Source organism: Papio anubis, chromosome 18 (genome assembly GCF_008728515.1).
Source record: "Papio anubis isolate 15944 chromosome 18, Panubis1.0, whole genome shotgun sequence".
NCBI classification, from domain to species: Eukaryota; Metazoa; Chordata; class Mammalia; order Primates; family Cercopithecidae; genus Papio; species Papio anubis.
This window is the reverse complement of record NC_044993.1, coordinates 43,506,517-43,533,992: the sequence shown is the minus strand read 5'-3', so window position 1 is coordinate 43,533,992 and position 27,476 is coordinate 43,506,517. Positions and strand designations below refer to the sequence as shown.

General features: G+C 41.5%; 1 protein-coding gene across 2 annotated transcripts; it reads left to right on the top strand.

Annotated features, from left to right (window-relative positions):
• The first annotated feature begins 695 nt into the window (after window positions 1-695).
• On the top strand, window positions 696-26,435 carry LOC101014526 (cyclin-Y-like protein 1). 2 transcript variants are annotated; one of them, XM_031658273.1, is made up of 10 exons: window positions 696-1,577; window positions 2,720-2,779; window positions 5,133-5,164; window positions 10,812-10,912; window positions 13,905-13,940; window positions 16,027-16,078; window positions 16,672-16,791; window positions 19,338-19,504; window positions 23,869-24,031; window positions 25,580-26,435. In XM_031658273.1, the coding sequence occupies exons 1-10, from the start codon at window positions 1,079-1,081 to the stop codon at window positions 25,691-25,693; spliced, it is 1,344 nt and encodes a 447-aa protein (XP_031514133.1). In that variant the 5' UTR covers window positions 696-1,078; the 3' UTR covers window positions 25,694-26,435. The 2 variants fall into 2 exon arrangements, with proteins under 2 accessions (XP_031514133.1, XP_009194619.2); XM_009196355.4 differs by lacking the exon at window positions 13,905-13,940.
• Window positions 26,436-27,476: the final 1,041 nt, after the last annotated feature.

Below are 27,476 nucleotides of genomic sequence, written 5' to 3'. Positions count from 1 at the left end.
CTACAGGCGTGTGCCACCACATCCAGCTAATTTTTTGTGTTTTTAGTAGGGACAGGGTTCACCGTGTTAGTCAGGATGGTCTCGATATCCTGACCTCATGATCTGGCCTCCTTGGCTTCCCAAAGTGCTGGGATTACAGGCATGAGCCACCGCGTCTGGCCTGGTTCTCTTTTATATAAGCGTCTTCATTTGCTGAAACCATAGATTATAAGTTGCTCTATCAAAGTGATAATTAGAAAAATGTGATGTACTTAGTGCATAAATTTTAGGAAATTTCCCCTATTACTCTTGTTTGATTGAATATGTGTATTATTTTCCAAAAGTGTAAATTGAATATATATGTGTTGAATCTATATATGTATTGAAAATATAAGTTGACATCACAGAGTAGACTAAGTTCATGGCAATGCTTTTTCTGAAAGCACCTGGGTCTCTCTAGTTTCTAAAAACCTCACAGGCCACAGGGGAAAGGGCGTTCTTTGGATGCCAGATAATGCATGAAGCAGATTTGGTTACAGTAATTTTAGTATAATTCATTGTAAAGTGATGATCTCTAGGAACTCCCTCACAGTGGAGCAACCTGAAAGCTCCCAGCAGCCAGCAATGAATGAAAGGTGGGGGCGGGGCTGCCAGCAGGGCGGGGCCTGGTGAGCCAGGGGCCTAGGCTCCCACATCACAATGGGTGCGCGGGCGCGTGGAGGGGACTCTGGGTCTGATTGGTTCCTGGGAACCAGGAGGGAGCTCTGGCGGTTGGCAGGGCAACCTTGTTCAGTTGGTGGGAAGCAGTGGAAGTAGAAGGAGCTCCCTGTGTGCTCTCTTCTCCGCAATCACAGCTATCAGGCTTCTTGCGTCTAGACCCATTCTAAATAAACCAAGCAGGTTCCCAAGGGACCCTTGCAGGCAAGTCGGCACAGGGGAGGCGGCAGAGGCGGGGTGCGGGCTGCTAGTGGGGTGCAGCCCCATAGCCAGGGGCTGGCCCTGCCAGCGTGCCGTTGTTGAGAAGCGGTGGAAGTGCTGAGCTCTGCAGACTTGGAAGCAAGGGAAGGCCCAAGCTGCTGGAGAGGAGCGGGGCTACCCCATGGGGAACACGCTGAGCTGTTGCTTGGGCACCAACCCCAGCCCCAGGCAGGGTCTATCCAGGGGGTCTGCGGAGCTGTACTGTGGCTCTGACATCTATGAGGCGGTGGCAAGCAGAGGTGCAGGCCAAGGCAGAGAGGAGCGGAGGCACAGCAGATGGAACATGCTGTTCCCCAATGCCAGCCCCAAGCGGGGCCAGCACAGGGGGTCTGGGGAGTTGTCCTGCAGCGCTGAAATCTATGAGGCATCGTCAAGCAGAGGTGCAGGCCAAGGCAGAGAGGAGCGGAGGCGCCACAGATGGAACATGCTGCTCCCCAATGCCAGTCCCAAGCAAAGCCAGCCCGGGGTGCAGTGGACGGAACCGCCCTGCAGCTGTAACATCACGGAGGCGGAGGTGGCAGTGGCACCACACCCCCCTGCTGTGGAGCCTGCCCAGTCTGATTTCGGAGCCCAAGAGGGCCATGACCTGCAGCACGTCGGCGACCAGGAGATGCCCAAAGGTAAGGAGGCGACTGATACTGTTTGCCCTCAGGCGCGCCTCTGGCTGCCGCTGACCCAGGGTCCCCACTAGAGGCATCCACAGCCTTGGGCTCCTGCCTTCTGCCTCTAGCCAGCTTTCCTAGGCCCAGAGACCAGGCTGGCCTTGCTTCTTGCCTGCCCACCCTCTCCCTCATTCTTTTTCCCTGCAGCATCTGGCGGTTTCTCTCCTCCTCCCTGCCCCAGTGCCCAGTTCTGGCCCCTTTCTCATCCCCCCAGGCTGGCGGAAAACTAAGTTTTCAAAATAGAAAATGTATGCTACAGTTTTCATTTCTGTAGAGGAAGTGTCTCACAGCTCTTCTCTTTAAACTTTGGTACTTGTGAATGTTGTTCCTTGTTTGGTGGTGTAAGGTAAGCCACTCAGTGGTTTTATACACTAGGTGATAGATGGGTAGTGTTGGATGAGAGTCCAAAACAGACTATATCATTCCTTAGGATTTACAGCACATTTCCATGTATGTCTCATTTCACCCTGTCTCTACGAAAAAAAACATGGTCAAAAATTAGCCAGATGTGGTAACTTGCACCAATAGTGTCAGCTGCAAGAGGATCTCTTGAGCCCAGGAGTGTGAGGCTTCAGTGAGCTGTGCTGGCTCCATCGCACCATTGCACCACGCCAGCCCGGGCAACAGAGTGAGACCCTGTCTCTTTAAAAAAGTATTTTTTGCCCAAAATACCTCTTTGTTTTAACATATTTGACATATCAAGCCGGTGTCTGACAGTAATTGACCACAGCATCACTTGCTGCTTGAGACTTTCCCTGAAATGTGCTGGTAATAGCAGCATAGAGGAGGGTGGGTATATTTGATAAGAAGAAGGAGGACGGCATGTGTATAATTCATCTACAAGTTGCATCAGTTTATTTAGGTGCAAATTTTAAAAAAGAAGTCCCAGACACAGCCCGGTTTTATTCCACATATGTGGAGAACTTCTGTGATTTTTTGCATTCTCCAGTAGAACTGTGACATTGTGGCATTTATTTTCTTTACATTTATTACTAAAACTTTTCTCAAGATTGTTAAAAGTGATTAAAATGGATGTGTAGCTTTAAAAAGTATCTTTTCTACTCACTTAAATTATTACATTTTTCCTTCTTCCTCTACAGATTTTGGTTCTGACCATCCAAGGGAAAGCACACTCTTCGTGAGAAAATATCAAATGAGTGGTAAGACAATATTGTTTCTTCCTCCAAGCAAAAAACTACAAACTTTCATTTTGTGTATTACAGAAAGTATTTAGAGGAACTCAGATAGTAGTTAAAATGTTTTAATATTTACTATATTTACTCATTTTAATAGGTGACATAATTTCCTTTACTTGTCACTGTTCATGGAAACTTGCAGACTTTGTGTTTATACCTTTGGCAACATTTTTATCAGTGCAATTAATGGGCCACATGATTTAGTGTAGTAGTTATGGATATACGCCTTTTTCTTCATAGGTCTTTGCCCTTTTTCCCTTGTTCCAAAGAGTACATTTTGATGATGAGTGATAGGATTTAGGCTACAGCTTGGATTTCACTTGAACAAATCAAAAGAATTTGTTGTTCTAGATTGAATCTGTGCTGTTGGCCTCCTTTTTGCACAATGCTCTAAGCACATGAGCCTATCACATCCATGTTCATGCTACTCAGAACTTTTTCACTCGAATGTAATGGAAATGTAAACATGGCCTCTGCTGTTTTCCAGGTTAGCCTTAGTATGTGAAAGTAGTGTAAAGTTTCCACATCCTGCTTATTTTAGGAAGAGAATTAGAACTGTAGGATTTTTCTGTACTACTGCTTATTTTTGTAACATTCTGCTAAATCTTACTTTATTTTCAAAAATGCCACACACCATATTTTTCAGTTAATTTCAACAGTAGGAATAGAAGAAGTGCGGGTTCTATAATAACATCTGAAGGAATGCCGCACAATAAAAAATGGGTTTCTCCCCTGCATTTTCATAGTTCGTGTGGACTTTGCCTGTCTTGAGCTGGTAACTTCCGGTTAGGATTGTTGTATTTCTCAGTTTCTTCCAGAGCCATGGGCTTCTCACACATGGAGTGTATGAAAGTGGAAGAAAACCTACCCCATGTCCCCGTCTCTTCAGCAGTGAGAAATGTGTGTCCGTGAGACCAGTTCAACTTCAAAGGAGGAGGCATTGTAGGGAACAAAGCGTGGCCCAATTCCCCCTTGTAGCTTTTATTCTTCTGACCTGTGTTAGAACAAAATGATTTTGTGTGCTGAGGATGCCATATTCAATTAGGTTGGCACACTCATTTTAACATTTGAGTTTAAGATAGGCTACTTTCCAGTTGTGTAAAGACCCATTTATTTTTTCAGTAACATATTAATAGATGAGCGATAATTCATTTGGGATGCTTGCAGGGATTCTAGTGCATCTGGAGATTGGCTCCTGGTCAGAAACTGGTTCTTAGAGCTGTCAGCTATTAGATCCTGGTGATGAAAGTAAACTATGTGTAAATGTAGAATCAGAAAACACTACTACTTAGGGGTTCAGATGTACAATAGGTAAATTTTTTATTAGCTGAATTTCTCATCTGTCCTGTATTTTGGCATTTCTATGAAGGAATACTTGAGACTGGATAATTTATAAAGAAAAGAGGCTTTATCGGCTCACAGTCCTACAGGCTGTACAGAAAGTATGGTGCTAGCATCTGCTTCTGGCAAGGGCCTCAAGAAGCTAATAATCACTGTGGAAGGTGAAGAAGTCATTTTTCACACGGTGAGAGAAGGAGCAAGAGAGAGTGAGAGGTGCTGCATGCTTTTAAATAAGCAGATCAGGTCTGGTGCAGTGACTCATGCCTGTAACCCCAGTATTTGGGAGGCTGAGGCAGGCAGATCAATTGAGGCTGGAGTCTGAGACCAGCCTGGGCCAACATAGTGAGACTCTGTCTCTACAGAAAATTTAAAAATTAGCCAGGTGTGGTGGTGCATGCCTGCAGCCCCTCCTATTCTTGAGGGTAAGGTGACAGGATTACTTGAGCCCAGGAGGTCAAGGTTGCAGTGAACCATAATCATGCCACTGTACCCCAGCCTGGGCATCAGAGTGAGACCCTGTCTCAGAACAACAACAACAACAACAAAAACCCAAGAAGATTATGCATGAACTCAGAGCAGGAACTCACTCATCACCAAGGGGATGGTGCTAAGCCATTCATGAGGGATCTGCCCCCGTAGTCCAAACACTTCCCCACCTCCAACACTGGAGACTACATTTCAACATGAGATTTGCAGGGCACATATGTTCCCTAATTTGTTTTGCCTTTCCTTGTGTACATGGGGATTCTTTCAGTTTTATGTAATAGAATATCTGTTAGGGCAAAAATAAAACTATGTTTTTAGATTTTACTTTATGAGATTAATCATGCCAGATTATTTAAATTATGCATTTTGTTGGTAAGAAGTTTTTAAAGTGGAATTTTGTCGGATTTTTCTATAGTGATAATCAGATGATTAGCAACTACGTTTATTCTATAGTATTTACACCAGAATTGATTTATTTTTTCATTCTTAGTGCGAGAAAAGAGGACCTCTCGCCTATATCATGTAAGTAAGATTTTGAAAAGTTAAGAAATCAATTGTTTGAATTAAAAGTCTGTCAAGATTCCTTAAACATTTAACAGGGAGCCAGTGCTGTTAGCATGATCCTCTTTTGGTGGATTTTCTAAATCTCTTCTATTTTCCTAAGCATCAGATTTATAGAGGAAAGTCTTTGGTTTACCGTGCCCATTTTTAAGGGTGTCTGACATTTAAGTTACATAATTTGGGTGATATAAAGATCTGCCTTAAATATTTAATCTTTTGGCTGGATGCGGTGGCTCACGCCTATAATCCCAGCACTTTGTCAGGCCAAGGCTGGTGGATCACGAGGTCAGGAGTTCAAGACCAGTCTGGCCAAGATGGTGAAACCCTGCCTCTACTAAAAATACAAAAATTAGCCAGGTGTGGTGGTGCACGCCTGTAATCCCAGCTACTTAGGAGGCTGAGGCAAAAGGATTGCTTGAACCCAGGATACGGAGGTTTCAGTGAGCTGAGATCATGCCACTGCACTCCAGCCTGGGTGACAGAGTGAAACTCCGTCTCAAAAAAAAAAAAAAAAAAAGAAAATTAATCTTTTTAAATCAAATCAAATAAAAAATAACTAAGTCCATTTTCTTCAACACTTTCTGCTGACTTCTTGTCATAGCAGGTGAAAGCGTAACTTCCTCACTCCACTGTAACCTTATTTACCTCCCTGTTTCTTTCTTCCACCTCTAACACATTTTTTATTAAATAATTAATTGGTATTTACATGATTATGACTAAGCACATATTATTCACTGCTGAGTCATAGAGTATTCTGACTGTGCCTCGTCTTTGTACATGTTTCATTCTTTCTCTTAAATTCAAGCACTTCTGCACTTCCCCCAGATAACCCCCTTTTTCCTAGCCTGTGATAGCTCATAAAGCCAAATGCGACCATTAGACCCCAACTGGCCTCCTTGTTTTCACATCCTTCATTATTTTGTGTGTGGAATTAATTTTCCGACTATGTTCCTTTGCCCTTTTTTTTTTTTTTAACAGTTCTTCTTTCCTCAAGTGTTGTGACATTTGTTACATGCCTATCAAAAAATAATATTTTACCTACTAAAGCATATGTTCCATGTTTTTTCTTGAAGTGACTTTCCTTGGCCTCTGGTTATCCTCCTCCAGGATAGTCTAAGTTTCCCTAGGCTGTCCTGGGCCCGCTTGCCCAGGAGCCCTCTTCAAACTCTTCTGCCACCACTCATGTTGGATCCCTGAGTCCTAGACTGTGCCTTGCCCTCTGTCTTGTGTTACTTCCCAGTGATGCTGGAGCACAGTTTCCGAGGAAAGGCTCATGGACACACATATATAGAATTCTAGCCTCTCTCAAAACCCCTCCTTTGTTATAGAGGATAAAATTCTAGAGTGAAAACTAAATTTCATGGCTCAGAAGACAATTTTCTATTGTGTTTTCATTATACTGTTCTTGAAACTGTTACCATTGTGTGGTACATCATACGTAACCAATTTTTACATTTCTCAAGCTTTTTTGGACCTTCTCTATCCCTGGAATTCTGAAATTATATAATAAAGCCTGGAGGGGACATTTTATTGTGGCCACTAAGTGTGCAGACTATCTCTTTTAGAGAATTTTCCTACTTTCTCTGTTTTATTATTATTATTATTATTGTTTTAGCATTCTTATGATTCAGATGTTGGGCCTCCTAGACCAGTATTTCTGTATTGATCTTTAATTTCTTCCCCTCCTATTTTCCAATTTGTCTTTTGTTCTGCTTCTTAGAGATTCTTTGACTTTCTCCACTAACTGTTCTATTGATTTTTTTTAACTCCTTAAGGACATTTTAAGATTTTTAAAAACAATTTTGCTCCTGAATTTTTACTGGTCCCAGGAATTCATTTCTCCTATTGTTTTGGTCTGTCATTGGAGGTTTCCCTCAAATGTGTGGTGGTCTTTGGCTTTCTCTAATTGGAAGCAGGACCTTTGTTCCCCGAGGGGTCTCACTGTGGGGATTTGGAAGTCGAGCCAGCTTTTCATTTGGGGGACATCAGTGTATTATGTGAGGGTATGATGTTTCAGTTTTCTTCCAAGAAGGGTCTCCCAATTTTCTGCCTTGGCAGTGCAAGCCTGGCTGCTGGCTTTCCAGAAGCAGGTTTGGGAAGGAAGGTGCAGTTTAACTTTGTGTGTGCAATTTGTTCCCATTTCCCAGGTTTTAGTCCTGGGAATAAAAGCTCTGAGCCCAGATATCCTCAGGTATAATATATCCAGATAATACACATCCAAATTCCTTTTGAGAGGAGAGGTGGACTTGGGGCTCTAGGCACAGATTTACAGTTGACCTTGCTGGCTTCTGTTGTATGTTTCACCCTACCTTCCCAGGTACCATGTGCCTCTGAGTTTGGAGCCTGGGTTGTGTTCTTTAAAACAAACAATATTGCTTGTTTCTGTTTAAGTCACTCCCTGTCAGCTCCAAAGTTATGCTTCCATGTCAGTTGCCACTCCTCTGTCTGCTTTCCACCTTGCAGCATTGACTCAGAATCATCTGCCGTCAATCCTGTCTCCTGGTCCTGTGTATAATGTTTATTTTATGATGAATGCTAATGAGATTTCAGAAAGAAGAGAAAATAAATTTCTGGTCAATACATCATATTTAATCCAAATTTAGAACCTATATGTAAGTGTAAATCTAAATTTAAATTTGACATAATTATTACATTAATTCAGACAATTTCTATTTTTACCTACAATAAACATATTACACTTTTCCATTCAGGCCTTATGTAAGAATTCTATCCAAACTCCATACATACCATGTGGTCCCATTGCTGTGCAACATAAATGGAGCTGTTCTGTTAGTGCACAAAGTGTTAGAAATTTTTAAGTTAGTTAAAAGTCATTAATTATTTAAAAACTATCTGAAATATGTCTTGTAAAAAAGTGGGGAGAAAAAAGTGATCCTGAGAGTCACCATGTCAGTGGCTCATACCTGTAATCCCAGCACTTTGGGGGATCACTTGAGGCCAGGAGTTTGAGAGCAGCCTGGCCAATATGGTGAAACCCCATCTGTACTAAAAATACAAAAATTAGCCTGGCATGGTGGCACATGCCTATAATCCCAGCTACATGGGAGGCCGAGAGAGGAGAATTGCTTGAACATGTGAGGCAGAGGTTGCAGTGAGCTGAGATCAGGCCACTGCACTGCAGCCTGGGAAACAGAGCAAGACTTCCTCTCAAAAAAATCCACAATCCAATATGCATTCATTATAAGAAATGTTAAATAGAAGAAAATGAGGACAGATATCACCTAAAGCTATACCAATTAGTCTGTGTTTTGATGTATTATTTTCCTGTTCTTTTTATTCTCATAAATGGATTTTTTCTCAGAATCGAGTTTTGTTATTATGTAATATTATGCTGTATTACCCTAATAGTAGTGACCTTAAGGGATACCTTCTTTCACTTTGAATAGAAGTATCTGAATGAGTCAATTTTCATTTTTCATGCTATATTTGTTTTTTGAGACAGTCAAAGTATATTCATTGACCCACATACACTGTTAATGTAAAGTATACACATTAATAGAGTAGCTTAAGAGATATAAGAGTTTAGCTAGAGTTAAAACATTTCTACCTTGAAGGAGAATTTGGTCCTTCAAATAGTAATATTGTTCAAAAACATCTGGAATTTTTGTTAAGAAATAAGTGAATTTACAGTAAAAAGCATCTGAAACAAGCAAAATGGTGTTAGACTGTATGGATATTTCTGATTATTGGCTACAGGCAGTTTTCAAATGCTGTGTACTTTTATAAACAACCACTAGATCTTCTCCCTACCCTGTCTTTCACGTACCTGTGGGAGACCCTGATGGAAGAGGGTGATAACATGATGCAGACAAGCATATCCCACCAGGAGGGAAGAAGGCTCATCTGAGTTTTTTTTTTTTTAAGTTAAAATAATAGGTATTTTGTGGTTTTAAATAATGCTGTTGATCTTTTCAACTATTTGGTGCCAGGGATTTGGTTACTGGCGTTATTATTAAGAAAGAGTTTTATTTTTTAATTTTTTTACTTTTTAGACGGAGTCTTGCTCTGTTGCCCAGGCTGGAGTGCAGTGGCATGATCTAGGCTCACTGCTACCCTACCTCCCAGGTTCAAGCAATTCTCTGCCTCAACCTCCTGGGTAGCTGGGATTGCAGGCACGCCAACCACCATGCCTGGCTAATTTTTGTATCTTTAGTAGAGACGGGGTTTCACCATCTTGGCCAGGCTAGTTTTGAACTCCTGACCTCGTGGTCCACACGCCTCAGTCTCCCAAAGTCCTGGGATTACAGGAGTGAGCCACCGTGCCTGGCCAAGAAATGCATTTTCCTAACATAGATGAGGCAGTTTCCATATTGACTATTGCACTCTTGACAAATGAATAGATACTTTAAAAGTGTTTTAGAGATAGTTTATTTTCTAGAAGGCTCAAAAGATTCATTGTCATCTCTCTGATAGCACTGCAGATAAATTTTCATTGATTTGTAAGTGTAGGAAGATTTACCTTCCAAATTGTAACTGATTTAAATAATTTGCCAAGCACTTATTGAACTCCTTAATTTCTCCCACATTCTGTGCTTAGCAGCTGCAGGTAGGAGAGGAAGGGCTCTCCCTCCCCTGGAGAGGCTTACTTTCTCACCAGGGGGATGCTCTGCAGACAATTGCTATCATGTAACACAAGGTGCATTAGACCAACGAGTACACAAAATTGGAAATATTTTGTGGTGTGGCTGCTGGCAGAGGGATCCCAGAAGGCAGAGGAGGTGAAGCCTGCTGGGACAAGGGGAAAAGAAATTGGTATTCTGGGCAGAGAGCAGCATGAGTGAGGCAGGACAGTGCCATAATGTGTGTCAAATAACTTACAGAATAAAATCAATCAACTTTTGAAATGAATGCAAAGTATTCTCGGAAGTTCTCATTCGAGTAATGTAACAGCAGTCTTATGTAAACATGAAGTGAAAGTTAAATTCCCAAAGCTGTTTCCATCATCTGATTTTTAGATGTGAGAGCATCTTAAAGCAGTACTTTTTCTATCTTCCGCCAAGGAAACAGGCCCAGAGAAATCTATGGCCACTGACTTGTTTGGTCATTGAGCCTCCCTGGCACACAGAGTCTCTGACTCTAAAACACTGGTTCCATCACACTGTCTCTTGAATGAGTGACTTAGGATTAGTAATTTAGTGAATGTAGTATGAGGTATTTATTTACTGCAATAAAAATGCTCCTGTGCCAGTCTTATTTAATGTATGACATTTTATTGTAGTTAATGAATAAAAGAAATAGAAAATAGCTGCTTTTTACTGCATAATAAAAAAAAAAGCAGGAAATCTTATTTTAAACTTTTCCCATTATTTGTAAGGGGAATTCATAATAGAGGCTTTCCAGGTTTGATGATTGGTATCATAGCAAGGGCGGAATTTCATAACCCAGTCCGCAAACATCATCTGTAGAAGTTATGCACCTCCAGTGAGTTTCCCATAGAGCTGCTCATGATACCACACTCAGGCAGGTCACGGGGTATAAGAAATACCTTAATGCTTTATTGTTTGACATTTTTACTAAGGTAAAAAGCCCACACTTTTGTAAGTTCAGCCTGCTACAAACATTTTCCTCTATCTTCCTTCTCCTTCAGATATCTCCTTGGCATCTTGATAGAAAATACAGCTCGTGTTCCACCATATTGCTAGATAACAGCACAGTCAGCAAACCTGATCTTAGACACACACTGGAAAGGTGAGTATGATGAGGTTTCCGAGGGCTGAGTGACAAACCCCCATATGCTAAAAGCATCCCGGCCATCCTCTATCATTTCAGCCATTTGGTTGCCCTTTTCAGCAAGCAGTTTAAGAAACTGATTTCAATGATATATGGATTTCCAGGACCTAGATATGAATTTTCTGTTTCTCTTTTAATCTTAGACACTGTGTGGTAGAAGAGAAAGCCAGTTACCAAAGAAGCAACCCCAGAAAATCCATAGCTATTCATTTGATGCATTTATGTTATGACAGTGTTGAACACAATGGGAAGGAGAGGTGCCTTTTATTGGATGTTTCTGGGAAAAATTATTAGTTCTTTATAGGCTAGAGGCCTAAGACCATGGGTGCTACTTTGGAAACTACTCTTGGAAGAAGGAACAGCTTGTCCTCCAGTGGTACTGTAGTGTATCTGCATTTAACTGTTCCCATCATGCATGAGCACTTCATAGACCACAATCAGACATGTCTTTTCAAAGCACCCTCGAAGGATGGGTTCGAGTTTATTTAAAAAGCCACAACAAAGCCCAGTTCCATTGGATGTGTCCAGGGAACATTATTAATGTCTCCTTAGATTATGAGTGTTGATTTTTGGGAAAACAGTTTGAGAGGTACTCCCTCAGAATATTAATGTCCTTATCCCTAGTAACTTTCCAGTCTATAACCATGACTAGCATACAAGCTTAATTTTGTTTCCATTTTACTTGCTTTTTAAGCTAATTTGTCAGCAACTTCTACTTTAATTATAAATGGTAAATTTACGCTCATAATAATATCACTTTCCTCTCTGATGTATAACAATTATTGAGATCAAATTGTGTTTCAGCAGGAACTGGACTCCACCAATGTTTAAAGCCCTGAGTTTTGGCCTCTATGGAGTCATCACTTAATGTTTGTGTTCAGCCTTAAGTAAAAACCCACTCTGTTTTGGCTAGAGTCCCTGGTTTCTTCTGATTTCAAAAGATTCTGATGTTTCAGTATGCCATTCAAAAGGAGTTTTAAGCTTCACCTTGCTCAAACAAGTAGAGGTTCTGCTTTTTCTTCCAGCATACCCTAATTCCTACAAGTGTTTTTAAAATAGAATTTTCTTTTCATTTTTAGAGACAGGGTTTTACTGTGTTGACCAGGCTGGTTTCAAACTCCTGGGCTCAAGCAATCCACCTAACTCAGCCTCCCAAAGTGCTATGATTACAGGCATGAGCTACCACACCTGGCCTAGAAGTCTATTTTTGAAGTACAGTTAGTTTTAATTTGCTCTCAAATTTTAGAAGGGATCATTTGGTATATTTACTTTTGATGAAATAAAGGTTTACTGAGCAAATTAATGCAGCAAATTGGCTTTTTGGAAAGATTTTGAAGAATGTTTTTCATGGTTACTAGTCCATTGTTCTCAAAGGGATGATTGGGCCATATTAGAATCATGTATATATGTTTCTTCAAAATATATGTCTGCAAACACATGCATCTTCCCAGCTCCACATTCCCTCCATCTCTGGGCACTCCCAAGCCTTTTAGAAAAATGCTTAAGTATGTGAGACATCATTATATGAATAAAAGCATCCCAGATGATTCTGACCTTAACCCTAACTCAGTCATTCCCAAACTTTGTTGCACGTTGGAATCACTTGGGGAACTTTACCAACAACCTTGATGCCCGAATCATGTCCAACGCCAACTAAATCACAACATCTCCAGCTGGTGGTGAGGCTGTTTTTAAAGCTCCTTGGGTGGTCCAGTGTGCAGCAAACATGGGGGCCACTGCTTCCTTTGCATGGAGGAGTGACGGTTCTAACATATAAATTACACGTTTTCCCTGTCATTTGCTCTTCTTTCTACCCATAGAGCCTTTCATCTGTGTGAGTCATTTCTATGTATGTGTGCATATGCTTAAATTGAAACCATACCATAGGATTTTGTGAACACCTGCAGTTCACAAAAGCACTATGTGGGGACCTTGGGCAAATTAGTTTGAAGTCCTGGTTCTCTTATTTGCAAAATGGGTGGTTCATGGAGTGTCATGTAAGGTTCAGTGGTCTTTTCGGCATGTAACTTCCAATTCTGTGATTTTAAAATCAATTTGGAGATGAAACTGTTTGAGGCACTATAGAAATATCCATCTTAGATGCTAATAATGTTGTAAGGCCTACTTTTTACAACTCAAGTTTGCCTCCTCAAATTATTCTGAGCCCCATTTTAAATGCTGAGGGCAAATGGAAGCACAGAACTTATCCAGGAGAAGCCCCTGTTTGCTGACACACAACATTGAGGATGACTTAGGACCACAGTAACACACATCTGAAGAGTTGTATTTGTTCACTAATATTTTGTTTAAACTAATGTGGAAATATCTGTCATGAATATTGTATGATGCGGTGTTACACTGTGTGTTTAGTGCCACTTATTTCAGGATAGTTACAAGTGTCATTGATTTTTGTGTGCATTATGTTTACTAACAAATTTCCTGCTAATAATTATGTATAGGTGATTTTAAATTACTTTAATTGGTATAAAGCACACTGATGATGTGCTTTTAGGGAAATAATGACAAATGGGTGAGTAGGTGGTGGTGAACTAAATCAGTTGAAATGTAGGGCCTAGCCACTTAAAAAGCAAAACATTACTGTATGGCCTAAATATAAGCATATGTACACATGGATGTAAGTGACTTGCACAAGATTACAGGTTCTATGGGTAGAAGAGCAAATGACAGGGAAAATATGTAATTATGTATATATAATAACCATCAGCAGAAACATCTTCTAACAGCACATTGCCTAGCAGTTTGGTTATCCTATTTTCGCTATAAATCCAGGGAGCTAAAACAAAAGAAACGGGCTCATATAGTACTGCTTTGAATGAGAGGATTTCAGGGCCACTGAGAGCGTTCGTTCCTCCACGTTTTAAAAACATATCTTCAGGCCAAACAAGTGATAAAGTCGGTAGTTAAAAATATTTTTTTTTTCCCTCCACAGTGTGACTTTGGCAATATATTACAACATAAAGCACAGGTGAGCTCTTTGAAAACCTGCCTTGTTACTCCAGCTCATCACTTTGTATAATATGACACATGCTGTTAGGTGTTAACTGTAGACATAAGCTGTAGAGTGCGTATTTCACAGTGTGAAAGTGAGTCATGTGTGGGCTGGTCTGTAAGACGCTGTTCACTCTGAAATTTTCGAGGGTCCCACAGTGTATTTGCTTATGTCCTGTTTGCAATTTATTGTAAAGAAGCAATAAAAAGATGACCTAGCCTCATGCAAGTATATAGTACAAAAAAGGTGTATTTTTAAAGCTTTCAGGTAATTGTGGGTATTTTTAACCACACCAAAGCTCCCCAAGTGCTGATTTATTAAAATAGTTATAATGGGGTTGTACATATCAATGAATTCATTCCACTAATACTCACTGATCTTTCTTGTACACTGAATGGATCTTTCCCCTTACTGGCTTTTATATTATCCATTGGCTATTTGGAAAATATTAATTCATGTTTATGTATAGTGTAAAAACTCACTTTCATTAGCATCACCACGATTATAAAAACGTCTTCACAGATTGAGATGCTGCCAAGCTCACAGTAGTAGGTATGAGTCTTCCAAGTCCTGATCTTTAGCTTGAAAGCATTAGATTTATTATGGACAACAGATACTTGTTATTTTCCGTGAAATGACAGACTCACTTGGCTTCTTTTTGAGAATGCCAGTCAGTCATACTTTCAATAGAAATGGTGCTCTGTGAAAAATTGGCTTGTTCAGCTCGCAGTTAAATCACAAGTGCTTTTCTTTAACATAACCATACTTCAGCATGCAGAAGTGCTTTATGTGAATGTTCTACTTAGAGTACTAAAAAGAGAGGTCAAGATTTAATAGCTCCATTAATTTTTACTGTTTCATCAAGGACATTCTTAAGTGAAGCTGGCTGCTTTAATAAAAACTGCAAGGGGCGGTGAAGAGCGGAATGAATACTAGTATAATTCAGTACCACGGCCCTTATTCATACTGAGAAACCAGCAGTTTTACCCACTTTTGCTTTTACGTAATTATTACAAGTGTTGAACAGTGAGAAAGCAAGTGATGTCTTACTACTTTCAGAAAGTAATAAATTATTTTTATATTTTATTTTCAAGCAGCTTCTCAGGTTTAATTAGTATTCTTATAAGAACATTTTGGGCCATAGGTGGTGGTTGGCACCTGTAACACCAGCACTTTGGGAGGCCAAGGTGGGAGAATTACTTGGGACCAGGAGTTTGAGACTAGCCTGGGTAATGTGACAAGACCCCATCTATATCAAAAAAGAATTAAAAATTAGCTGAGCATGGTGGTGTGCACATTTCATTCCAGCTACTTGGGAGGCTGAGGCAGGAGGATCGCTTGAGCCCAGGGAGTCAAGCCTGCAGTGAGCCATATTTGTACCACTGTGCTCCATCCTGGGTGAAAGAGCAAAACCCTGTCTCAAAAAAAAAAAAAAAAAAAAAAAGGTTTTGACATCATGGGCCTCCTAGGGAATCTCAGGGTCCACAAACCACATTTGGAGAACCACTGGTTTCCTAAGTGAGCACACAATGTGTTAGATTTTTAAAGTTCATTAAAGACTGGCCTCTTTTAAAATAAAAAGGCAATTAAGTTTGTAACTCAAACTACTTAAACAAATATGATAAAAGTATAATAAAGATATAGTTGGGAAATCTGAATCTCATTCACATTTAATAAAAGGTCTAAAAACTTTATTGCCAACCACTACTGCTTTATAAAATGTTCTTGTGTTCCAGCATGAGGGTAGAGGGGTGAAAACAGATGTAGTTTATTACCATTGCCTGTTAGCGGCGGTGAATATTTAAAGGCAAATCTGGATCATCAATGTAGAAAAGACTTCACAGTTCAGGACATTATGTGCTGAAGAAAAAGAGGTCAAGAAACCCTCTGAAGGCCAGGATCCGGGAGAAAAATTTGCAAAAACTGTTTTGGTGAACAAATTTCACCAAAGCAAATAAGATGTATCTCCCTCCACCCTCCATGCCCTACTCCCAGCAGATACTTTACTAAGATGTTGACAATTCCCAGATTAATTTCTTAAATGCACATTCTTATTTTATAGATATGCAAATAGATCTCTGGCTATTTTTGAAGAGCCAATACATCCACTTTCAGTAAGTGACACTTTCTTTGAGGTTCTATTTTTGTTTCATAGAGTTGTGTTTAGTTCATGCTGAAGTCAAAATCACCCACCTTTAAGTCTCGCCTCTGTTGTGTCTAATCATCTTATATAAGGAGTGTTGTCAAGTGGGCATGCTGGAGTAAGAGCTGACTTGCAGCTTTGTTTAATTAGTGCGCTAAGGGGAGTAAATATACCATCCAGATAACAAAATGTATCATTTTAAAAGATAATTTTCTATAGCAGCAAACAATATAAATATTTGTAAATAGTCCTGACAAATATACACAATCTCTGTGAATAGAATTAGACAACAATTTAAATTTAAATCAGTTTAAATGCTATAAAAATTTTAAAACTTCCTTCTTCAGACATATGATAGCCAAAGGACCACCTTAGCATCTCTGTTTACAGGAAACCAAAAATATTTTAAGATCCCACTGTTTATATTTTTGAAAACTAAAAGACATTTTATCCCATCAAAATTATTTTAAGGGACATGTTAGCACAAATGGGAGCAATGCCATCTTAAGAGTACTTAAAAAGTTTTCTTGAGTGGATATTTATATTGTCTTTTTCTTCTTTCAGCAAGGAAATTCTTCAGGGAAATCCTTCGAGGATGATCCCAAACGCAACTGTATTTTCAGATATTTCTGTACTCTTTTTCAAGTCACAAAACTAACAGCTCCATGTGCAATCGTAGCTTTGGTAAGATATTTCTTATCGATAAAGCATCTTTAACAACTGGTCTCCTACTCAGGGTATGGCCATGTTTCTAACCAAAAGTAGATTCCTGAAATTTTCATCAGATCTTTTGAGAGAAACCTGTACAAGCAAAGTAAATACACATATTTGAATTTAATCATCATTGTGGTTTAAAATGATGCCATTTTTTTTCTTATCACAGAATAATTGCTATTAAAGGCAGCAGGAGAGATTTCTGGTTTCTCCTTCAACAGATTCCAATATAGCAAAACAATAAAGCAGGATAAAGAGAGAGGGATGGGAGGGGCTCACTAATTGAGAATGATGAGGAAGAGCCTCTCTAGAGAGGTCATATTTGAACAGTGACATGACTATAAAGCGAGGATGATAAGGAGTTCTGGCATGACAGGCAGTGGAACGAGAGCGAAGACTGAGATAGGAACATGTTTCATGTGTGTTCAAGGAACAAACAGCAGGGGCCCGTGAGGTGGGAGGAATGAAGGAAAGAACGGAAGAGGTGAGGCCGCACAGGCAGTGCCACGGCTCACAGAGCCCTTTGGCTTGCAGGCCATGGGAAGAAGTTCAGGTTTTATTCCAGTTTGATGAGGGGACTCATGGTAGATCTTAAGCAGTGGGGTGCAGTGTTCTTAATTTAAGAGGTTATGGCGATGGCTTGGGGAGAGTAGACCATAGTTAGGAGGAAGGTTGGGGCAGAGAAGAGGACCAAGAAGCAACTAGAATGATACAGGTGAGCCGTGACCCATGGTGGCTCAGAATCTGAAGCAGGCAGCCTACCAGTGAAGGTGGGCACAGAGTGTTTGCACACAGATTGGAGCAGGGTAACTCACATGTAAGTATTAGTCCCCAGGAGCTAGGCCAATAACAATTCCTTGGACAAGATGAGGGCCAGCTTGGGGAGTGGAGCCTTGGGGTGAAGGGCTCTGGTTTGTAGGTGTCAAGACTCTGAGGACCTTGGCAAGAGGAGTCTCAGGAGAGTGATGGGGGTGGGTGAGGTGGGTTAAGGAGAGATGGGAGGTGAGGAGCTGGCAACAGGCCTGATGCTGTGAGCAAATGAGAGGATGCCTCTGGGGAGCTGCGGGGAGCAGGATGGGAACAGGAAACACATTTGTATTGGGGAAAATCTCTGGCAGAGAGGGAAAAAGTCTTCAAGAAGAGGTGATTTGGGGAACAGTGTTCTGCAATAGTGGGATGGGATCCACCGTGCTGATAGAAGAGCTGGTGTTAAAAAATGAAATTCCTCACTGACCCAGGAGGACAAGTGGTATCGGTATCAGCAGGTCCAGCTTACCAGTAAAGGTGACAGGAAGTTGAGGGCTCGCCAATGCTGTTTAAGTGCTCTCTAATGAGTGCTGTGGAGTTGAACCCTGGGAAGGAGGGTCATTCCCAGGATACTCGATAGAGCAGAGTTAGGAGGAAAGGGAGCAGAATCTCTCATAAGAACGTATCATGTTCAAGATCCATTTGATTTTGAAAACACAGTTGAGTTTGGAGAACATTGCCAGATCTGACCCGTCAATCTGATAACCTTCAGACAAGAAATGAACTCTCTTAAAATGAACTGTTTTCCTTTGGTCTTGATCCAAAGACGTCAAGTAGCATAGAGACATACTGTTCTGCAGAGCACCCTCTGGGATAGGAACGCCTCCCAGCTCTCCTCTGTCACCTTCACTCAGCGGGTCCCTCACCCAGTTCTTTATAGGATAGAGATTGGATAGATAGAAAATACTTCCTGAGATTGTCTCACAAACTGCTTGGCAGGTTTAGAGGAACTCCAGGGATACAGAGGCCGACAACTGTCTCTGCCTTCAAGCTAACCAAATTGACTGAATGCAGATACTGTGGGACAAGCAATGAGTTTTCATGAAGTGATGATGGAGACATGGAAAATAGGGGCTGTGAGCAGGACCCTCCTTTCATACACATGCGTTCCTTATGAAGCACTGGATACCAGATTATTTCTCAGCCACAGAGACCTGCGCTTGTCATGCTATCTGCACGGCAGGCATTGGGAAATGCTCTTGACCACAGTTCCTCAGCGGGTGTCCCAAGAGTGGGTTAGTTATTGTGAAAAGGAGAAGACAGCAGTGTCCTCAGTATCACTTGGGTGTTACATATTCAAGCATGGCACACCTGTAAAATTCCTATCTACCTGCCAGCCACGTGTGACTCAGCACACGGACGGCGCTGGAGCGTTTCCTGAACAACCTTAATCTGCACTGGGCCTGAGTTTGTGCTGCCTTTCATGAGTGTGAAGGTGCTGATGGTGCCTCTCTTCATGCCCAAGAATGTGCAGTCATCCCTGTGACCAAAATTGGGCTGGAAATGTCTATGGACAGAGTAGGCTGCAGAGGTATGTGACTATGACTGTGATTTGGCCTCTTGCTTTGTCTGAGCAAAGTCTCTGCGGAACATAAGAATAAAAGGCACTTACTTTCTGGTCAAAACCAGAAGAAATCTTTCATTCTTAAATGTTCTTATCACCACACTTACACTGAACTGAAATTAAAGACCAGCGCTCTATTTTGCAGGTGTACATTGAACGACTTTTAACTAGTGCTAACATCGATCTTTGTCCTACTAATTGGAAAAAGATTGTCCTCGGAGCCATGCGTCTTGCCTCCAAGGTTTGGAGAAACCATGGTCTGTGGAGTGAGGATGACAGCCAGAATCCCCAGGACGTTGCAGTTGAGAATGTGTGAGTTTGTCAGATTTTGGCGATCTTTGTAACCAGTTTCCATGCCTCGTTGCTCTCCAAGTTAAGACTGTAAGAAATATCTTTATAGGTTTCATTGTGCAGGTAAAGGAAATAGGTATAAGACTGCAGACTTCTCTCTATCCAGCGTTAGTGTAACAGTTTGTATTTTCCAGCATTAATGGGTAGGTCTTGATGTGTTATTGTTGTAATAACCTGCTTGATGAACTGAAAAGTATTTTTCTGGTTGTTTTCTGGCAAACCTCTTACAAGTGTACTATCAGAATGATAAGGTACAGTAAATATCTTTATAGCTTTTGAGAAGCTGCATGCCAGTTTCAGTCCCCTTTTAAGGGGTAAACATCTGGCCTTTGAAATAATTGGCCACTGTTAAGATCATAAGGCCTCTGGACTATGGGGAAGTTATGGTTTCAACTTCAGTCACCCATTGTGTATTTGCTTTTGCTGGCCCTTTCTTCTCCCTTTTATCTGAAGATCTGTTTTTATAGGAACCTAGAGAAATGAAGTTAAATAGCCACAGATTCCTGTGCTCTGGTCCCTCCCCGTTGAGAGTGTTGCATGTATTTGGAAATTGGTCTGATGAGTTAGAAGCTCCAGCGTTCACCAACCACAGTGTGAGAAGCACTCTGGGGCATCAACACATGCCCACCACACTCTCAAGTCTCCATGGGTACTCAGATATCTGCAGCAGCACTCTTTGGGCCTGGAATTGCCCATGACCATGTGAGGAGCCTTGTAGAGTCATGGGGTTCCTCCCAGATGCACCAACATGACACTGAAACACAGCTTCACCAGGGCTCCCTTCCAATCCAGCCTCATGACTGCTGTGAAGGGAGGGGCCCTGGAGCTGGCAGGCAGGGTGAGCAGGGAGGCATTTCCAGCAGAGCCTTCGTGGATGCCCACTAGACAGTGAGGACAGCTGTGTGGGCTGCATCTGTGCAAGACAAGGGAGCAGTTTTGTTTACATTGAGCAGCAGCAGCAGATCAAGATCATGCCAGGCATTGGCACGAGTTAGTGTTATGACTTTTACTTATGACTCCAGATAAGACTGTCATTCACAATCACCTCAGTGTACGTCTACAATTGAAGATACAGTGTCTATTGTAGATACACCTCAGAGTATATCTACATTCAAAAATGACCCCTTTGCGGCTGAGCTCAGTGGCTCATGCCTGTAATCCCAGCACTTCGCGAGGCTGAGGTGAGTGGATCGCTTGAGCTCAGGAGTTGAAGTCCTGCTAGGTAACACAGTGAACCCTGTCTGTACCAAATGTTTTTTTTAAAAAAATTAGCTGGGCATGGTGGCAGGCTCCTGTAGTAGTCCCAGCTACTTGGGAGTCTGAGGTGGGAGAATTGCCTGAGCCTGGGAAGTTGAGGCTGTAGTGAACTATGATCACATCATGGCACTCCAGCCCTGGGTGAAGGAGCCAGACCTTGTCTCAAAAAGAAAAACAAAAAACCATTTTTGCCACCACTTTGCTAATAGTGTAAACCAAGTGATCATGGTGACATTTCTGATAGCCATTTTAGCAAAGAGTGTGACAGCAAATGAATTGGAAACAAACGGAAGTACTTTGGAAGTTCCCAACGCTAAAGGATCTTTGATCATAGTCATCCTTTTGTAAACTGGTTCCTTGAAGAAAGCAAGATTTGTGACTGCCTGAGTTCTCCTTGCCTGCTGCCTAGCCAGAGCAGATTTATTAAGACAGGGGAATTGCAATAAATAGTTTAATTCACACAGAGGCAGCTGTATGGGAGTCCAGCGTGCTACTATTACTCAAATTAGTCTCCCAAAAACTCTGGGGTGGTTTTTAAAAGAATAATTTGGTGGGTAGGGGGTCAGAAAGAGGGGAGTGCTGATTGGTCAGATCAGAGATGGAATCAGAGGGAGCTGAAGCTGTCCTCCTGCACTGAGTTGGCTCCTGGGTGGGGGCCACAAAACCAGATAAACAAAGTTTATTGATTGAGGTGGTGCCGCCTGATCCCAGTGCAGGGTCTGCAAAATATCTCAAGTTCTGGTCTTAGGTTTAACAATAGTGATGCTATTCCCAGGAGCGATATGGGGAGGTTCAGACTTTTGCAGGCTTCAGCCGCATGACTTCTCAACCATAATTTCTAATCTTGTGGCTAATTTGTTAGTCCTGGAAAGGCAGTCCAGTCCCCAGGCAGGAAGCAGGTTTGTTTTGGGAAAGGGCTATTACTGTCTTGGTTTCCAAGCTAAACTATAAACTATGTTTCTCCTGAAGTTAGTTTGGTCTCTGCCTAGGAATGAACAAGGACAGCTTGGAGGTTAGAAGCAAGATAAAGTCAGTTAGATCAGCTCTCTTTCACTGTCATGATTTTCTCAGTTACAATTTCTGCAAAGGCGGTTTCAAGTTTGTAATCACGAACAGCTGAATTGTTCTCAAAACCTGCAGCTCAGCTGACTGGGGCTCTGAGTTCTAGTCACAGGATCAGAGCACATGCAGGGATCTGTGCAGGTTTCCACAGAAGTGAGCTCCAGGAGCAGTGGGGGCAGAGCCCAGCTCCAAGAAGACCAGTTCCAAACAGTGCTGTTGCTGTGTGAACGGAGAAAAACCAGGAGCTATGCTCCGAGCAGGCTGCTTCTGTTTATGATCTTGGGAAGTTGAAAAGCATATGTCAAAGCATTTAATAGACATTTGTCTCAACCCCTGCTGTTGACTGTTTGCAATGGTCCCATTTTGAGTGTAAATTTAATAGTTAAAAATTGGTGTCTGTCGGATTTTTCTTAAAAATTTCCAACATCTATATGTCTTCCTAGAATATGTTTCCTTTCTAAAGAGTAAGTTAAACTGAGTAGCCACTATTCAGAAAATTTGCTGCGTCTGTAAAGGTTATGCTCTTCAATCATCTAGCCATTATAAAAAACCACAAAGCCCAGAAGATGCATATTCTATATACAGAATGCTTTTCTTCAGTGAGTAAACCTCTATTAAGAGACATGTTAATTCTGTAAAGTACTGTATTTCTACACAGTTACAATGTGCTAGTGGAGAAAATAAAAAGGGATTATGAAGTGCTATTGATTCCTGTAGTATGTCAGGTACTGATCAGCTGTCTATTCAAATATCATTTGATTTACATTTCTATAGACTGATGGACATGTGAACAGGAAATTAATTTTGGAATTAGGTTCAGCTGGGTTTTAAGTTCAGCAAATGAGATCACCACATCTTGGCTCGTGGTCTAACTGTCCCCCTTACAGGAAAACATCAAGCATTTGTTGACTTAGCCAGTAGGTAAAATATCAAAGCTTTCAGCCCAAGAAACCAAATGGGTTGTTTAGATATTGATTATTTTTAACCAATTACCTCATGACACAGGTTACTCTGAAAGCAGCCAGATTTACTCTGTGTACCTATTAATTTAGCCTTGGTGAGGATGGCTGGATGACCATATGGCAGAGGACGGCTCCCAGCCCTTTCCTCTCCCAGTGCATTCAACTCCCCACAACCCATTCTGGCCAGGGGTGACAGATGCTGAGCACTTCAGGGTTGCATTCCCAACTCAGGAGCAACACTGCATGCATAAGACCAGGGCCCTACTAGAAATCACATCACAAAATGGCTTTAGTCTAGCCAAAATGTCTCTCCTTGATTTTTCTGCCTTTCAAACTTTGAAGATTAAAGATTATCCTTGCCCCGTCATAGTGGCAGTTTCACCTCTTCATAGTACTAAGGTGAGCAGAATCTTGCATTATGCCCCCTTAACATAGCCTTGTGTGCTGGAGCAGAGGGAAGGGGATTCTTGTTGCCATGGAATGTAGCTTGCTTATGTATTTATTTGGGATGAATCCTCCCTGTAGCCTTAGTGTTTTTCCTCCTCTGAGATAATAGGCTGGTTCTCCATGGGTCCATTTGTGGCAGTGGTGATGCGCCCAGTCGTCTTATTGGTTCTTCTCTTCTTCAGTGAGGCCCTTCCTGTTGTCGTCCTGGTAAAAATGCATGGAAGTCCTTCAGAGCTAATAAATGGCACCCGTCATTCCTGTCATGGGATTGCTATTGCGGGGCTTGTGAATGAGCATGGAGTTTGAGTTGTGCAGCTGCCCTAAGGGAACTCTGAAGAATGAGCCCCGAGTCAGCAGCATGAATGCAGAAGAGGCTTCCACCTTTCCCTCATCCCAAACTTGGGGTGCTGGGAGGCAGAAGAGACCCCAAGCAGCTGTGTCTTGCTTGGACATTAGTGTGGGAACCCAACCAGGCAGCCTTTATTTGTTTCAAAACAGAATTTAGAGCATCCCAATAGCTCAGAAGGATATTTTTAAAGATAACCCACTTGACTAGAACTGTCCTATGTTGGTTTAATTGTGTTTCTTCTACCCCAGGAGCAAGATGGAGAAGTGTTTTTTGGAGTTACTTGAGTTTAATATTCATGTGTCTGCCAGTGTTTATGTAAAATATTACTTTGACCTGCGTGCCTTGGCAAATGACCATGACGTGTATTTTCTATTTCATTTTCTTCACAAAGATAAAGCCCGGAGACTGAAGGTAAGGATGTGAAGTCACTTAGCAGAGTTTACCATCAGCCACAGAAGCCAGCATCTGTGACAAAATCATATTAAGTAGTGATTAGGAAAATGAAAGCCTTAAAATTAACAGACCAAAAATCTAGTTCTTTGGCAACATATTTCTTTTCTTTTATGGTTTATACAAGGATCCATATTCTTTTATTTATTTATCTGTTTGTTTATTGAGACAGAGTTTCACTCTTGTTGCCCAAGCTGGAGTGCAATGGTGCGATCTCAGCTCACTGCAACCTCCACCTCCCAGGTTTGAGTGATTCTCCTGCCTCATCCTCCTGAGTAGCTGGGATTACAGGCATGCGCCACCACCAGCTAATTTTGTATTTTTAGGAGAGACAGGGTTTCTCCATGTTGGTCAGGCTGGTCTCTAACTCCTGACCTCAGGTGATCCACCCACATCAGTCTCCCAAAGTGCTGGGAATACAGGCATGAGCCACCAGGCCCGGTCAAGGATCCATATTCTTAAAAATTTATTGATATCCTTTCTGCTGTGACCATATTGTTAATTAAATTTAGTCTGTTCTTAATGGGTTTTATTTTTAACCTCTACCCATTCACATAACAATATGTGAATAAATGCAATTGTATTCCTAATTATATCTACATACACAGTACACTTACCACTCTTGACTGTCTTTTACTTACGCAGTTTGCAAATTCATGTTATCATCTAGTGTATATAGCACAGTGCAGTCCCATGAGTTTATTAGACAAAGCAGAAGTGGCTGAGAGACTTGTACTTAGACTGTATAAGGTGCCAGTGTTTCAAATACTGGGTAGGAAGGACATGGGTTTTTAATGAAAATGGTAACTTTCATGGGACAACGTATGATTTATGGCTTATGACTCTTGGTGAGTATACAGGAAAATTACCACTGAAATCGACACATTTAAAATGGCCACTTTCTCTGGTATCTTGGTGGTACTTTAGAATAATACACTTTTCTACCACAATGTGCAAGTAAAGTAGCACCTTTTGGTGTTCCACTCATGAGACTTCTTAGATGTTCCAAGACAGCCCAGAGCACACCTGCCTCATTAAAATTTGCTTTGAGTATTTGGTAACTAATCAGGATTGGGTAGAATTTGAATCGCTGAGGAAATGGATGTTTTGGCACAAGTGCATGTTTATTATGTCGAAGGAACAAGTGCACAGGTAACAGATGATATAGTTGTTAGGTGCTTGTCACAATACTCTTGAAATCTTTGGGAGTCCTATTTTACTTTTTTGTGACAGTATCACCAAGCAATGAGCCCAATTTTAAAATAACTTAATAAAATAAATTCCTCTTGACTCTGGCAATCTATTTGTAGCCCTTAAAGGAGCTTGCCTTAGTGAATGGGCAGGGAGTAGCATCCTCAGGACCGGGCAGTGTAAACCTCAGCCAAAGCAGCTGTGAAGGAACCATCTAAAGAAATCTGTATGTGTGGCTTCTCATCAGCAATGCCTTTTAAAACATGTTGGAACCCTTTTTAACATTGTACCTGTTTTCTCTTTGAATGACTTTCCTAGGCTATGTCACGGCCGTGTGAATACAAAGACTTGCATCAAGATGCCGCTGCTGTGAAAAGGGCTATCAGCATGAATTTCATTGGTATTCGGTGCCCTAATGCCATCTTATCTTAAAGACAGAAATTAGCCTTATAAGATCCTGAACTTCTCAACTATAAAGACAAGAAAATACTTGTCCTGCCGGAAAAAAAAATTAGGATTTTCTTTTTTTCTTTTTTGTTTTTTGTTGTTATTGTTAGTGTTTAGGATTTTCATCAAGAGGAAACATCTTCCATCAAGAGGAAACATCTCCCAGTTACCACAATGTGGATGGGTCATGGTGGTATGAACAGTGGGTGCCAGGTGCTTCCTGCCCTTCCTCTTCCACTGGTTCCAGATGGCATTCCTAGGGCACCACCTTCCTGAACAACTCTTGGGGAGGAAGAGTGTCGCATGGACACAGCACATCCCAGCTCAGAGTCTACAGTCACCCACAGTCTCAAGCAGGTGCCAGTGGTGTCCACAGTCACCCACAGTCTCAAGCAGCTGTCAGTGGTCTGAGCTGAGCTGGAGCTCAAAAAACTTTAGAATTGGCTCCACATTTGTGAGAGTACCTGGGTTTGGTTCTCTGTCCACTGAGGCACTAAATGCATGATGTCCCAAAAGTCAACAATGGTGGGAAAAGAGAGTGGCATCGGGGCAAGGCTGTCATTACTCCAAGCACCAGGGTAGCTCAGGCCTGCTTATCTAGTTTTTGGAGGGAATCTTTGTGTGTGAAATGAGGCCCTCATGTCATGGTTATAAAGGAAGCGATGAAATCAGCTCATCTTCCCCCAGACTGATAATGGTCACACCACCTAGGGAAGCAGCAGAAGACCAGGCCTGGGATTGTTAGGGGAGCTACGGAAGTGAAAACTGAATTTACCCAGTTCCAGGAAAACAACAAAAGAGGAACATCTGGGTTCAAAATGTTATCAGATCATTTTCCCAGCTAATCTTGCCCTGGTGCATTGTATGGTCTCAAAACAAAAGCCCCTCAATAATTCTAACACAGGGAAACACCACAACTCACATTTTCCAGTGCACTGCAGTGGTTCAAGAGATTGCTGGTGCTGCCTGCATCTGTCAGTCAGTTCACATATGGAGAGGAGCAGCGGTTCTCATGGGAGTGGCTTCTGCATCCTGAGGAAGCTTGCTCAGACATTAGTTGTAATAACTGGTGGCACCCACTGACATGCAGTCCACAATGGGAATCCTGTGGTGCACAGGACTGCCCCCCTTTTCAATCAAGAAAGAATTTTCTGGCTTCCAAAATAGAAAGTGCTGAGGATCAAGTGCCTCAGAGACTACAAGGGAAACACTTTCTGAGACTATTTTTTTTTTTCTTACAAGAACACCAGATCCCCACCAATGTGAGATGTTAGATCAAGTTTTAGTGCAAGGGTGGATGTTGGGGGCAGAAATCTAAGATGCCCCATGATCCCTGCTATCTTTTGTTACACCTGAATCCTCATCTTTCCTTGGGTACGGCCAAACCTGTGGCTTGTTCTAGACTTTTGAATATGGCAAAGTGAGGGAGTGGCTCTCTGGGAGTTACCTTTCCTTTCCTTTTATCAGGAACAATAGGAATCCCTATTTTCTTTCTTGTGTTTACTTTCATAGTGTAGTGGTTTGGAGTATCCCACTATCGATTTGCGACTTCCTCTTCCAACCATAATACGTAATTGAATATTTTCATGTATTGACATTTTGTGTCTGAAGATGAAATATTAGACTTCCAACCATAATAACGTAATTGAATATTTTCATGTATTGACATTTTGTGTCTGAAGATGAAATATTAGACTTCCAACCATAATAACGTAATTGAATATTTTCATGTATTGACATTTTGTGTCTGAAGATGAAATATTAGACT